The 14,776-nt window shown below is 40.2% G+C and overlaps 2 protein-coding genes and 1 long non-coding RNA gene across 3 annotated transcripts in view; 1 reads left to right on the top strand and 2 right to left on the bottom strand.

The window, feature by feature from the left end:
* Positions 1-81: 81 nt before the first annotated feature.
* Positions 82-1,076, bottom strand: LOC109473137. The gene is made up of 3 exons (XR_002140408.1): positions 1,037-1,076; positions 567-800; positions 82-195 (listed from the first exon to the last, which is right to left on the bottom strand). It is a non-coding gene; the product is annotated as an uncharacterized LOC109473137 (long non-coding RNA).
* Positions 1,077-1,874: 798 nt separating this feature from the next.
* On the top strand, positions 1,875-10,922 carry LOC109473001. The gene is made up of 11 exons (XM_019772869.1): positions 1,875-1,961; positions 2,228-2,348; positions 3,142-3,291; positions 3,956-4,138; positions 4,386-4,550; positions 5,086-5,214; positions 5,391-5,497; positions 5,991-6,049; positions 6,585-6,730; positions 7,205-7,327; positions 7,671-10,922. Exons 2-11 carry the CDS (start codon positions 2,282-2,284, stop codon positions 10,439-10,441), a joined length of 3,900 nt encoding a protein of 1,299 aa, XP_019628428.1. The 5' UTR covers positions 1,875-1,961; positions 2,228-2,281; the 3' UTR covers positions 10,442-10,922.
* A 994-nt stretch (positions 10,923-11,916) lies between these two features.
* LOC109473115 overlaps positions 11,917-14,776 on the bottom strand; it is a 3,489-nt gene continuing 629 nt past the window's right edge. Inside the window, exons 3-6 of the mRNA XM_019773022.1 lie at positions 14,328-14,698; positions 13,649-13,990; positions 13,099-13,240; positions 11,917-12,708 (exon numbers count right to left, since the gene is read on the bottom strand). Coding sequence (XP_019628581.1) covers positions 12,515-12,708; positions 13,099-13,240; positions 13,649-13,990; positions 14,328-14,597 — 948 coding nt within the window. The 5' untranslated portion in view covers positions 14,598-14,698 and the 3' untranslated portion in view covers positions 11,917-12,514. The remainder of the gene's footprint in view (positions 12,709-13,098; positions 13,241-13,648; positions 13,991-14,327; positions 14,699-14,776) is intronic.

The following is a 14,776-nucleotide window of genomic DNA, read 5'->3' as shown; positions in this document are numbered from 1 at the left end:
GACAGAATGAGAGAAAGAGTGAGAGAAGGAGACTGACTGAGAGAGAGAAAGAGGGAGAGAGAAACACACACTTACAGTGCACATCCAGTTTGACCCTGTATGATGACGGCTGAGTGGTATCTTCATAGAATTGACATTGATAGATGGCCATACATGACCTTTGGGTGTCTTCAAAATAAATGGCTGTACATTGTTCTGTAAAAATTACAAGAACTATGTCAGTCATGATGTAGCACACAGAGTCAGTCAGGCTACCAGTTTTGATATGGTGGGGAAGGAAAATATAAAACTTAAATGCAGTTTCTTGTGTGAGACTAGGTAATTGACAACAGCTGGGATACAAACTTCCACCTGAAACTCCCAAGTCGGAAGCTCTTAGAGGAAGGTGTTAAAGATAGACATCGAAACGTAATAAGCAAAGTGAGAGAATTTCTGGTTGTGAATTAGAAAGTCCCAATATCCTAAACTCCCAACCACTTGGTCCAGAGGCAGGGTCACTAACCACTGGACTACACACACAACTGGATGGACAGTAGGCTATTGTAACATATGCTAAGTGTACCAACCTGGCTGTGTGTGTGGACAGTGATTACAACTTCCACACTCGCTCGAACATTTGCCAACCTTGAACCTGTCATCACCGGGTCCCTTGTGGATCCATAACACGCACTTGTCAGGGTCTCGGCAAGAACCAAGGTCAAGTTCGCAGGGTACGCTGGTGGAGTTACCCTCCAACACTGGGATTGTGTCCTGAACAGTCTGGCTTTGTACCTCGACTCGTAGAAGGACAAGGAACAAAACTGCATAGCAAAAGGGATAAAAAGTGTTATTTATTCTTTCTCCGTGTTCATATTCATCTGGTGTCAACGAATGAACAAATGGCTTAGAGATATATGAGATTGAGAGGTCCAAGGGTTCGATTCTTGGCCTTCCTGCCAGATGTTGTGCCCTTCGGACAACCTTTTTCACTTCACCAATACAATTTCACAGCCTTTAAGGGATCAAATAAATAAACAAACAAAAAACAAACAAATACCTGCAGAAGGTTTGCAATACATCCTGGGTAACTTCATTTTTTGAAGGAAATGGGGTGAAGTTTCAGGAGTTTAGTAGCTGCATTTGATTCCCCATTGTTTGTCCTTCTGAGAGAAAAAGACATGAAAAGGAGAAACATATTTTTATCTGTTCTTTTTTCTGTCATTTTTTTTTACTCAGAGTTGCCCATCTCAGAGATTGACACTGCAGTGGAGCCCTTAGTTAAGGTTCTAAATAAACAAAACAAACAGTATATACACAATCACATACAAACAAAAATCAACATGCCAATAAAAATGATTATGATAATAATGATAACTCAGCATAGGTATAATGTTATTTCTATAACATGCACACCTAATGATAGTTTATGTCGACACCAAATCACTAGTAATAACAGCAACTCTCTCTCAAATATTAAGCTTTCCGTGTGCATTTTTAAAAGTGAAAGTAGAAAATGACACCTTTATACTTGCATGCATATATTATCTTTGACTTTGACATCATGTTTTGCCACCAATAGCCTCATTTCTGGTGTTTTATATGGTCCATAAAGACATTGTTTTCACAGTTACATACCTGAACCTCCTTCAAGACTGAAATTCCTGACCTAAGAAGCCAAACTTCTCAAAGAAGCAGTGTTGCAGGTGTGCGAATGTCTTGAGAGACGTGGTGACGTCATATCGAAACTTCTTCTAGGAAGTAAAATCAGTCAACCAATCAGAGCAGGGCAACCTGTTGGACTCTGACCAATCACAGCACGCCATGACCAAATTAGGGCTATATGACCTTTGACCATGACTCAGGCTGTGAACAACCTCAACAAGTTTCGCTGGACGACGTTGCTACCAACAGTGACGTCTTTCCTTGTCAATTCTTGTCGGATAAAGCGATCGTTAGGCTTTTACAAGTACACGAGTTTACAGGTAAGGATCGGTTTTGAACTTAGAGACCTCAACGCCATGTTTTAGGACACGTACTGGTGAAAAAAACGCATTTTAGTGGGTGCCGCCTAAAGTTACGTCAGTTCCTCTTTCACTTTTACCAAGGACAATGGTCGACCTTGCCTTTATTGTTGCCGTTTACAGATATTTTTACCGTCCGGCGACTATTTTGTCGGCTTCACAAACATCGTAAGAATCAATTGAAGCATTTTGGCGTCCTAAATGTAATATTTGTTGTCTTTTTACAGACTATATACGTATTAGAAAAGGAGTACAAAGGGGTAACAATTTTGGCGGGAAAAATGCGACACTCCCAGGTCCTTATTTGGGCCATGGCGGTGCTGGTGAGTGACGTCATCCTGCTCGCAGGTAAATCTCTTATGTTTACGGAAGAAATTAAAACATATTGTTTTTGCTCAATTTCTTCTTCTTTCGTTCCAAACAAATAATAAGGTCCAGGACCAAACGTCTGTCACCATGGTAACTGGTGTTGGGTTACATAATGTTGCAAGTGTCTTGTATATATGTAAATATTACTAACGCACTAATGCACTTGTCCTGTCTTTAGCACACACAAAATCAGTTGTCTTATGTTCCTTTCTCAGTTATCCTTGTTTTTCCCTTTGTTTTTTATGTACCGGGCACAAATGTTACTAACAATGCGTAACGACTGCCAATAATACTACTCTGTAGTGCTGGGCAGTAACGAAGAAGAAGAAGAAGAAGAAGTGCCATGCAGAACTGAGTTCAAGATTGGTCGCCACATAACGTTATATGAGTGTCTTTGAGCAAGAACAAAGTAGTAGTTTGATATTTAGCTGGGCAGTGTGAAGGTTAAAAAACATGCTTTACATTTATGTTACTTTCTAGTTTGATTTTACTTAGACTCTTTAGAGAATCATTTTGAAAGTGATTATATCATTCAGGTGAAAGTGTGTGTGTTTGTGTGTGCATCTGTGACTGTGTGTGTATGTGTGTCTGTGTGTGTGTATGTGTGCGTGTGTGTGTGTGTATGTGTGAGTGAGTGTGCGCTATGTTTGTGTGTGTATGTGTGTCTGTGTGTATGTGTGTGTGTGAGTTTACGTGTGTGTGACATGTGTCTGTGCATGTCTAACTACTAGTAACTCTACAGGCATAATTTAAGACATTGTCTTTCCCACAGGTAATGCTCTGGAGACCATCAGGAAGGAAGTGGCAGAGGGAGACTCAGTGGTCTTTGAGTGTGACCTTGACTATGACTCCAACAAAAAGTTCTACTGGGTCCAAGACCTGCAAGGCGGAGATTTAAGACTTATTATCGAAAGATTTCAAAGTGAGGAAATATTTCAGCAAATTTTTCTTAATCATATATCCTACCAGTCAGATACCCCCATCCTCTTGTTGAAGAGAATTTTAAAAGTAATCAGCCAATCGCAATGCCTTTTAATCATAAGGTGGTGACGTGATTGGCTGGTCAGGCACTGGCCAGCATTAATTCAGAGAGGTGAACAGTTTCTTCATACATACAAGCACCTGATGATCCCTGTCATGGGGAATAATCGATCTTACATGTACCAAATTTGTGGCCAGGGACGATTTTTTGCGTTCTCTTGCAAATGCTTTCATGTCTTTTATTACTTCTTGTTTTGATTGGCATTTGTGTGTATAATATATTTATCCAGACAGAGTACATGTACAGGGCTCAAATTCATTTTTGGGAATAGGTGCACTGGTTCACCCAACCTAAAAAATTAGGTGCACTCACAGAAAAAAATTGGGTGCACAGCTCCAATTTGGGGTGCACTTAGGTGCACATGCAGTATTTTGAGCCCTGATGTAGGTTGACAGCACATGGAAGGGGGAAGATTGACAGGCAGAATACAGGAGGTCAAAAGTCTCAGAATTTGGCCAGGAGCCATAAGCAATTGGGGAGGGGGGAGTCTGATGAAGCCAAATCGAAATATAAATTGCTGATCTCTGCTTTCTTGCTGCCTCAGATTCCACAGATCTTCTTTCAGCATACCGAAACCGGACAGACATCACTCTAGAAGGACCAGACGGTACAAGTCTCAAGATAGGGAGTGTTAGGAGAACTGACAAAGCTACAAATGGAAGCTATTACGAATGTCAACAACTCGAGGGGGATGAAAGAAAAACCCGATACGAGCTCTATGTCACATGTGAGTAATGCCTGAGTTGTTTCATTGCATTTGATATACATTATAATGATGCCAGAAAAGAATGATTCCGGGTTGTTGTGTTTTTTTTTCAAGGTTTTTCATGATTTTTAAGGTGGCTCTTTTGATACCTTGAAATAATAAAGTAACAAATAAGTACTTGGTTCCTCGGTAAATAAAATGCAATTAAAGACAGTCTGCTTCAGTTTATTTTCAGTTCTTAATGTTTCTGTGTATCTATTTTGCATAGACCCCCCAGATCCTCCAAGAAATATCCAGGTCCATGGAGGCCGGCTGTACAGCTTCAATATCTCCTGTACTGCTGGTGACCCTGGTGGCTTGACTCAGAAGTTGTGCCTGAAACAACTTCAAGTTGGCAAAAATGTCTCCATCTGTAAAGAGGACATTGATAGAGGTATTGTGATATGATAGTAGTACATAATATATATATAGCACTGATAAAGTAAGTATTCATTGTATAGTGTAATTGAAAAGATGTTATATCATAAGTGCTTGAGGATGTGATGCTAATGACAGTCAGATGCATGCACCCAAAACCAGGTTTTTCAGACACTATATGTTATAATTGTATACTCTGAAAGAGATGAAGAAAGACTGAATGCGGCTACAGGACATTTCCACATGACTGTAGACGCAGAACACAGTGGATGATGATGATGATTAACTCTGTTATTATTCAATAAACACACATGTACAAAATATACACAGTTCTTAGGTCATTGAACATTGATCCTTACAATTTAAATCATACAAAATGGGGTGAACTTGAGAGTACAGGTTGTCAGCATAATGGTGCTGAGGATTAACAAGTAGAATGGCAGGAGTTATAAAGGTCAGGCGTAGGAAATATATAGAGTACACAATATTTGGGACAAGCCTTGAAATGTTGTGAAACCCCATATTTAAGTTTGAAATCTCTCCTTGTTCAGGGGAAGACGTGCAGTTCAGTGTAGAAGGACTGAACCACAACACAACTTACCAAGTCTGTGTGTACGCTGAAAACCAGCTGGGCAGCAGTGGGTGTGGTCAGGCTTCTGTTGTCAAGGTTACTACAGAAGGTGAGTCTGTTGCCATAGCTACCACAGAACTACTCGGTTTAAGGTTGCAGTACTAGTGATGTAATGTGACTTGGGGAAGGAGTTTAGTTGTTGTGATTTTACAGCACTACATGTGGATTGATGCTCGATAACTTAATGTACGATTAATCATATATTATAAATTTTGTGTGTTTCAGCCATTGGTCAGTTTTACGCCTCCGTAAGGTTATTAAATGTACCTTTCACCTCATCGGATCCAAATCACCAGACCAATAGAGACCTTGTCAACAGAATGAACAAAACGGTGAGTGACAATATATCACTAAAAGTCTTCCTTCTATTGTTATTTTGTTGTAAAATACAACACCTACTAGTTTTGATGTGTAAAAAGACAATCTTAAGAGATTTCTGATAGTGCAGTGCATTGACATTTAAACATCTCTTAAACACACTGTTTTTTAAAGAGCCAAAGCAAGTGAAATTTCAGTTGGGTCAGAATGTTTGGAACATTAATTTTGATTTCTAAACAATACCCTGTATGTGTATAACTTTGGACATAACTTTGCGTGGATCATACATACATACATACATACATACATACATATAAAATAGAATTATTGAACCTCCTTTTTTTATGTAACATTATGTATATTTAGGACAACATTTTTGAAAAGTTTCAAGGATTAGCACTGTTCAGGATTAATTTTGTTGACCAGAAATTTTGGCTTTCCAGTTTAATGCCTTGATTTGGAAAAACAATTGCGTGATTTTGATTTGTATGCCTTCATTTTCCACAGCTGATTGCCCTGTTACAACCAAGCCACCCTGATCTGACAGTGGAAGTCACAGAAATTCAGTACGTCAAGAGATTTTTCAAGCTACATCAGTTTTTCTGTAATTGTTAAACATGTATGACATTAATTGTGATGTATATATCTTTGACCCTTTTTAATTTGTGCATTGTACGCTTTTTTTACTTGATTTGAACATTAAAACAAAAATATTTTGATCATAATGCGTTATAATGTATTTTCTCATTTGAGTTAGTTGCAAATGCAAGACTAAGTTGAAGGATAATGGTCTTCTAGTGAGGGTAATGTTGACTTATATATAGAAACCAAAGGTTCTGGGTCCTTGGTTAGCCCTAGCATTGTGCCCCTTTTTCTTCACATGACCATGGCAAAAAAAACCTAGCTTCATCAGGAATATGTCCTCTTGGGTTATCAAGAACATTAAGTGAAGGTCTCTAGTTTGAATTGAAGAGAGGCACACCTCAAGCATTTTAAAAAACCCATCACACTTGTCAAAAAGTAGGGGTACATCCCTGGTTTATTGTGCTTAAGTCTTTGTTACAATGATCAACAACACTGTATTTGTTAATTCTTTTACAGGAAGGGGAGTGTGATTGTCACTATGCTGTTCAAAGGTGTACAGAAGGAGATGGAAACCATCAATGCTACCTTAAAGCAAGCAGTGACAGGAGGAGACCTTGCACGTATTGGAGTGGATCCCCACTATTTCTACACGTTTTACCATCGTAAGAACATTTCGCTGCACTGGTAATTCAAATTGTTAAAGCTGGTGGTTGGGTATTCCCATAGAATATATGCAATAGCTCTGATTAGCTCCAAGTCATTATGAAGTAAAGACTATTACATGTAGCTTTAACTTCTAACACTAACTACTGGGACTTACCCCAAATATTCGGTTGACTCCATCAACAAGTTGTTCACGTAATGGAACCATCTACTCTTAGAACGTGACGTCAGAGACACATGACCATAGTAGCAAAAGACAAAACTCCAAAGAAAAACAGGTGTGGAGTAGCCAACACAAAGATTCTACAAAGATTTGTTAGAATTCAGTGTAACTGGGATTTAACTTCCAAATGCCAGGGTGTTACATTGCTATATAAGATTGACAGATTAAATCTTGAAGAAAATTTATGTTTTATGTTCACATTCCTCCCCTTAAACATTTCTTTACTTTCCTATCTTCCTTCCTAATGTAGGCAAATCTGATACTCCAACCAGACTTTGGTGGATTGCCATAGTAGTTGTCTTAGTCTTAGTGGTGCTGGTCGCAGTAGGAGTCCTCCTTGTGTACTGCAGGAGGAAAAACAAAAAGAAAGAAGGTACACAATACATCAATGTACTTCTAGATACTGCTATAAGTACATACTATCTTGAGTCTACAATATGTTAATTTGAATAATTTAGATATCGTTATCTCAAAAAAGCATGGTTTTTATCGTGGCCGTTGGATGCTTACAAATCTGAACAGGCAAGATTAGAAGATGGCTTATAATGTTATGTGTAATTTTTTTTTCTATCAAACAATTAGTTTAATGCATAAGGCTTCATACAAAAATCACACAAAATGATGAGAAGAATATAGATTCTGTAACATAATAACATTGTTCGATTTCTAACCTCCTTTTCAGTAAACATTTTCAGTATGTTTTTTTTTTTTTTCAGTGACAAATATGGCTGAACACATGCCCACATGCTTTGAGGGTGGAGATATCAAGAAATTGACTGAAAGAATGAAGGACAGTAAGATTTGTATTGTTCATGGGCAGTTCGGTATTGGGAAAAGCTACGCTGTTATGAACTATGTTCAAGCTAAAACCAAGTCCTATGTTACCTGGTTCATTGGGTACACGTCAAACGATTTTTCAGGAGCTATCAAAAAGGAACAAACAGGTCTTTCTTTAAAGACGGTGAGAGAAAAGTTGTTAGCATTTGTTGAAGAGTTAAAAGAGTCTGGAAGACCTGTTAACATAAAGCAGGGCGAAACTGACATCTCAAAGATCTGCGAGGCACTTAAAGCTTCCAAAAGCGAGTGTCTGTTGGTTTTCGATGATGTTCAGGACATCAATGTGATCCCGCGTCAGCTTTTGAACCCATGGCCAGAACTAACGGTCTTGATTACAACAATGGATGAAACCATGGGTCAGCATCCAGATGCTTCTCACATCCCCTGTCTTAAAATGAACGGCTTCTCATCACATTCGAGTCCAGATCAAGAAGGACCTTCTGATGCTGTTTCCTTCTTGAGATTAGGACGTGAAGACAATGTCTTTATGCAAACAGAGGAATCCCTTCTGAAGGACCTTGCAAATCAGTTTGCATGCCTCCCGCTTGGTTTATCCCTGGCAAAAAGCCACATTCTTGACTCAGGAACGTCAGTTCAGGAGTACTTAGATCACCTCCATCAACAGAGAAATGCCATGGGAAGAGGGAACAAAGACCTCAGCGAGCCAGAGGAAAACATATTTGCTGCGGTCCAACTTTTGTTGAACCACAGAATGAACGAAGTATCACGACAAGTTTTCCAGCTCATGGCCTTTCTTATGCCAAACAACATACCGACAGCCTTCTTGGCTGAAGCGTATTGGCATCTACGGGGTAGAGGTGCAAACATAGATGAATTCGTAAAAGCTGTCAGGAAACTTTCTCTCGGAGAGGTGACAGAAGACAAGACGACAAAGATGAGGATGATGACAATCCACCAGCTGACGCGAAGGGCAATTTTGGACATGGTGACTGATGCGGACCAAACTCAGATGATTCACGCTCTCGTCAAGGCTTTTCTTGCACTCCTCATAAAGGACACTCGAGAAACTCGAGTAGGTGCTTTTGTCTCTCAACTCCTTCCACATCTTCTTTTTCTCCTAGAACATCATCCTGCACTTTCATTAGAGACTATTTTGTCAGTTGACAAATCAAATAATCCTCTGCTCACAGCTCTTATACGGTTGCATGAAGTCATCTGCTATCTCTACTGTCAGCAGCGCTACCCAAAGGGTGCAAAGCAGCATGCCACAAAGGCCAAACGACTCTGTTATCACCTCTGTGAGGATCTAAGGGGTCCCTCAAAAGACATCAAAAAGGTGTGTGGCATGCTAATGGAAGAGGGACAAACACGATTTCAACAAGATGTGTACGGTCAGACTGTAACACGCCAGCTCATAACGTCTTCGAACATTGATGTTCTGAAGTTGAAGGTGCCACAGAGCGTCACAGTACTAGTCACGCTTGCTTCGATGGTAGAGAGATTCCAAACACTGAGTAAAGAACAGTACCGTCGTCTCATCACGCATGGAGCAGCTTTACCTGATGATAAAGTCCAAGCGGCGTACCTGATTGAGCTTGTTGTAAGCGTGTTTTACACATCAGGACGAATCTTGTTTTACCTACATGGTGATGATAGAAAGAAGTACTTTGACACAGCCTCGAAAGAGTTGCATTTCTCTCATGAGCTTAGCCGGGAGTTTGCGAGCAATACAGATGTGCACCTGCTCAACGAAATGCTGTCCAAAAGAGCAGGTATACTGTACCTTCGCAAGGAAACCTGGCCGAGTAAAGAAGATCCCAATAAAGTCAAGTCAAGTCAAGAACAAAAGAAAGACCTCAAAGAAGTCATCAAAGGATACAATAAACTCATCGAAGACAGGAACTGTTACTTTGAGTATGGTATCCTTAAGAAATTCCCTAAGCAAGACAATTTCAATGCGATGTTCTGCTACCGGTCGATTGTTGACTGCTACAAGAGACTGACTAAGCTGGCAAGCTCTACTCCGAAAGACAGACAAGGCTTCATTCGGGGCCACAATGCCAATGCCGACAAGATGATAGAGTATGCAGAGAAGCAAGGCACCAGGGTCGACCAGCAAGGGCCCATCATTGATGGAATAGAACTCTTGCCAGAAGTCTACAACATGCGAGCTCAGTTCATCATTGACATGTATGCGGCAGGCTTCAAAGATGAGCTTCCAGAAGATGATCGCTTGCAAAGTGCAGCATGTTGGGCAAAGAAAGCATTAAGCATTGTGTCATGCAAGCCATTACACAAAGCAAAAGCCAATCAGCTCCTTGCCTCTGTCTTCATAAAGGCATATGAACACCAGGAAGAATTACATTTCGACCATGAAGACATAGAGGTGACAGATGAAACTACACAACTGATACGGAACAGACATCATCCTAACAACAGTGACATGCTCAAACAAGCAGGTGAGCATCTGCAGAAGAGCAAAGAAATCTATAAAGAGTTTCCCAACGCAACAGCTGACATTAGTGAAAACAACAAACTCGTGGAGAAGCTGAGTGAGTATGAGCAAAAAGAGGCTCCAAGGCAAGCTCAACAAATACCCAGTCAAGAGGCACTGGCAGCTACAGGAGGAGGTGGAGTGAGAGACCCTACTAGCATAGAGATGGACATTCTGCCTCTTCGAAAAAATTAGATACGTTCAGAAACCAACTTGAGGAAAAGGGAAGAGGTACAAGATTACGAAAATCAGCGCAGATGTAACAACATATCAGTTCAAATCGGGCATACTGTATATACATTTGTACAGCAATAGAATACTGAGCCACTAACTTCAGTAGAATAGAGAAGTTGTGTTTCATTCAACATATAAAATTTACGCAAGAAAGGTGACTATAAATGTACCTGTTACAAACAATTACAGTAACACAGGAAATCGGAGACTGCCAGGAAATATTTTGAAACTTCATTGTGTACTGAAAGTGAAACAACGAAATAGATTGTATGACATACATTTTGCGGGACTTTAAGGATAGAAACTTTGCAGGTTGTAGGGTCATGATCACTCATGCAGTCCTCGAGTTCGCAAATTTTCCTCCCATATATGCTGACCACTACGTCCTGATGGATCCCAGGCAGATTCTGTGACCTTTAACTTCACCCCATTTCCTATGTCTGACCTTTTTGACCTATCATTCTGTCAAATGGCGAAGAGCGAAGGTTATGTAATATAAGGTCCTAAATGCTTGCGAATAAGCTTTGTGCGCCACCTAGGAAATAGTGCATAAGGTAAAATACCCAGATAAGGTCTCAAGTATGAGGTATGATTTGTCTAATCTACAATTTTACCAAGAATATTTAATATGGTACAGTTTTATACACTGTGTATGCTATTGGTCTTGGAAAAAGAAGAAATTTAAATGGAAACAAAATCAAGCTTCATGAAAAATCAGAACAGTACTGAACATGTTATGAATAAACTTTATTCTGAGTGATATCATTGTTTTGAGTTGCTGTCTGGTGGTCTGACTTGCATAGATATTATTCACCATTTAACACCATTATACACCTGTTACCCAGCTTATATTGTTTCCTCTTTATATACACAGTAAACTTGTAAAAAATATATAAGATAATGCAAATTACCTCTCCTCCTATACCAGGAATATTCCTATAAATGTGAATGATACTTTTCCTTAAATACGTCTCTAAAAATAGGGATAAAATTAAGGCATTAATTACAGCATTATATGATTTCTATTTTGATTCAGCTTTCAAGTATATGATAATGTATGGTTTAAAATGTGCTACATTTAGCTTGGCAGTTGTTAGCTTTTTGGCAAGGTGGTCTGAGAATTGCACAATATTACATATTACAATTGATGGTGTTTTCCCCCATCATTACTCATAGTGCATAGCAACTCCCATCAGGCAATAGGATGCATGAAAAGTTCAATATATGCAAAGGATGTAGTTACCAATAAACATTAATCTATTTCACAAACCCATTCTGTCATGGGTTGATTGGGCCTCTTCCCTGAGAGCTCTAAATGTGGCAATATGTACATGTTTACACCTCTAACTCAAGAGAACCATTCCCAAAATTTTCAATAGGAGCTCTCTGACAGGATTTTCAATGACTACGGAAATCAATCCAATAGGAGCTCAGGATGGATACCAATCATCACAGCCTCCAACACTATGTTAACAGAGGCACTTGCCATTCTGACAATAAATGATCGATTTTGAGTAGCACACATATGCATATTATATTGACAGGATTATGATTATAAGATGTTTCCTCCTTACTTCAGGGTGTTGACTATCAAGCTTCTAAAGGAGCAGTAGATTCAGGGCTGCTAGAAGCGTGATGTAGTCAGGCTAGGATAAAGGAAATAAGAGCTGCATGTATAATATGCAATGTTTTTATTTCTTTAACATGTCCAGCAGATCTCTCCTCCCCATGTCTGTGAGAATGCCCCGTAGGTACCGCAGGTTGCAGGGCGCCGTCCCGTCCTGGTCAGCTGTTCTCTGCCAGTGTCTGAGTGAGTGTTGAGCAGGCTAGGCTAAAAAAAACCTAAAGGGACTATATGCAGCAGTTTTTTCAAGGAACCAAAGGATTTAGTTCTTTTACAATAGTAACATGTCTACCAGATCTCTCCTGCCCATGTCACTGAGTTTGCAGGAAGTCATGCTACTGAGGACCAGCATATACAGTACAGTATATGCATACTTTTTTCAAGGAAATCCATGTTTTTTTTAAAGACATTTATTTCTTTAACATGTCGACCAGATCTCTCCTCCCCATGTCCGTGAGAATGCCCCGTAGGTTCCGCAGGTTGCAGGAAGCCGCGCCGTCTTGGTCAGCTGTTCTCTGCCAGTGTCGGATTACGATCTCGGCCGCGAGCAGACCGTGCTGGGCGCTGCAGCTGTCAATCAACTCAACATCCTCAACCGTAAGTCCTGTCAAAATAACTTCATGAGGTTAGTTTTTACATGTATGTTTACTGAAGGAAAACATATATTGTTTTTGCTCTGTTTATTCTTCTTCTTCTGTTCCAAACACTGACCTCTGACCAGGTCAATGACCTGAACCAGACCGTCTGTCACCATGGTAACTGGTAGAACTAAGGAGGTTTAAAACAAGCTCCTTGGTACATGTACCTCTTCAACTGTAAATTAGAGAAAACATTTTTCCTTATGTTGCAGTTGGTAAAACACAGGATATTGGAGTTTTCTTTTACACAACCAGCAATGTCTTTCCTATGTCCCTGGCTTTGCAGTGAGAACACAATCCCAAACGTTCGGTATCTAATGTTAGTATCCACAAATATCTAATCCAATCAAACTCACCCAGTTTGCCAGCCAGAACTTTCCAGTTGCTGCCAGTGTTGTAGAGTCGGAGGCACAGGTCAGAGAAGGTGAGATACGGCAGGTCTAAATGTCCCCTCACTACCAGCTGTTTCCTTATCATCTGTACTATGGTAGTGGCCACCTGGAGTTGTTCAAAGATAAAACTCAATGTTTAATTTCTCTTCTTATCTTACTTGGAATCCTAGTAGTATTTGGGGCATGTATACTGAACACTGTGTTTGTACATGTAGTTGTTGTATGTACTTTTTGTGATGCCCTCTCCACAAAATCATGACACTACATGATACTATTGATAGGGTTTCATATAGGGTTTTTCTTCTAACAAGCAATATTGTCTTGAAAGGTAAGCAAAGTAAGAGACAGTATACAATGTGTATAAGAAAACCCCTATATCTTGAGCAACCTGGTGAAACTTTTTTGGGGATTATAGTGTTTTGATTTCTACATGTGAACTGTACACATTTAACCCCTTTTCCCTCCCAAAAATTACATGTAAGTCCCAGGGATGACAACCGAATAATTTTTGTACCTTGTTTCCACCCAAGCTCAGGGCCTCCACATCCAGACTTTCCTTCCCACTTTGGTTCCCCGGTGGTGGTTTCTTCTTCACAAGGATGTGTGCTGTGTCTTCTTCAATTGTCTCCATGCTTCCAACTAACCCAGCTTTTGCTCCCATTTCCTCTTTGCGTTTGCTTGCTGACCGCTGTTGTCCACATGCTTCCTCCTTCTCCGGCTCTTTTTTTGCTGTGCTTTTTCCGCTGATCATTTCATCGAGTTCTGGACAGCTGACTGAGTCTGGGAGGCTGGAGCAGAGGGTGTGGGGCTCAGACGGAGTTGACTCATCCAAACTCACCGATCTTCTGGGAACTCCCTGCCACACAAGTTACAAACAATCTTATTAGAAAAAAAACAAACTAGAAAGGTAAAATTTTCAAAGCAAATGCATAGGGTTTACCTTCGCATATGGTCTGCTCTGTTAATTCTGACTCAAACACATTCATATATATATGGTCAGACAGGAGTCGAAATCCCTCCTGCTATAAAATTGCAACACTAACCCAACACTAGTTACCATGGCAACAGACACAACATTGGTTCAGGTCAGAGTTCACTTTGTAGAAGAGGAAGAGGAAACTCAGCAAAAACTATATGTTATACTAGGGTAATACTAGGCAGATAAAGGAGAGTTAATGAACCACAATTCTTACATCCTCTCTCTGTCTGGAGCTAGCAACAGATTTAGGATGCGTGGCTCTTTCCATGGATGTCGATCGGGAGGCTGATTTGCGTTCACTTCTCTTGGTAGCTCTTGGCCTGTCTTTCGGAGATGTTTCTTCGTTAAGCCGTTGAATTCTGCCAGGGGTAGGGTCTGTTGCCACAACCTTTGGTGAGGTCGGTGTTCTTTCCCCGTTGGTAAGTGCCGTGTTCTCGAGACGGCCGATTCTTTGCTGTGGAGTTGTTGTCTTCAGTGAAACCATGATTGGGTTGAAGTTTTGTTCTTGTAGGTAAGGATGGATGGAGGACACTTGTACAGGAACACCAACAGCTGAGAGGTGAGGGTCAGTATCACTTGTCAGGCCTGTATTTGATGAGGTTACAAAACAAGAAGTCAGAGGTTTCAAACTTAACTCTCTCTCTCTCTCTGTCTCCCCCCCTC

This window comes from Branchiostoma belcheri, unplaced genomic scaffold (assembly GCF_001625305.1).
Source record: "Branchiostoma belcheri isolate BF01 breed outbred unplaced genomic scaffold, Haploidv18h27 scaffold29, whole genome shotgun sequence".
NCBI lineage: Eukaryota > Metazoa > Chordata > Leptocardii > Amphioxiformes > Branchiostomatidae > Branchiostoma > Branchiostoma belcheri.
The sequence above is the reverse complement of the archived record's forward strand: the minus strand, read 5'-3'. Positions and strand labels throughout refer to the sequence as shown.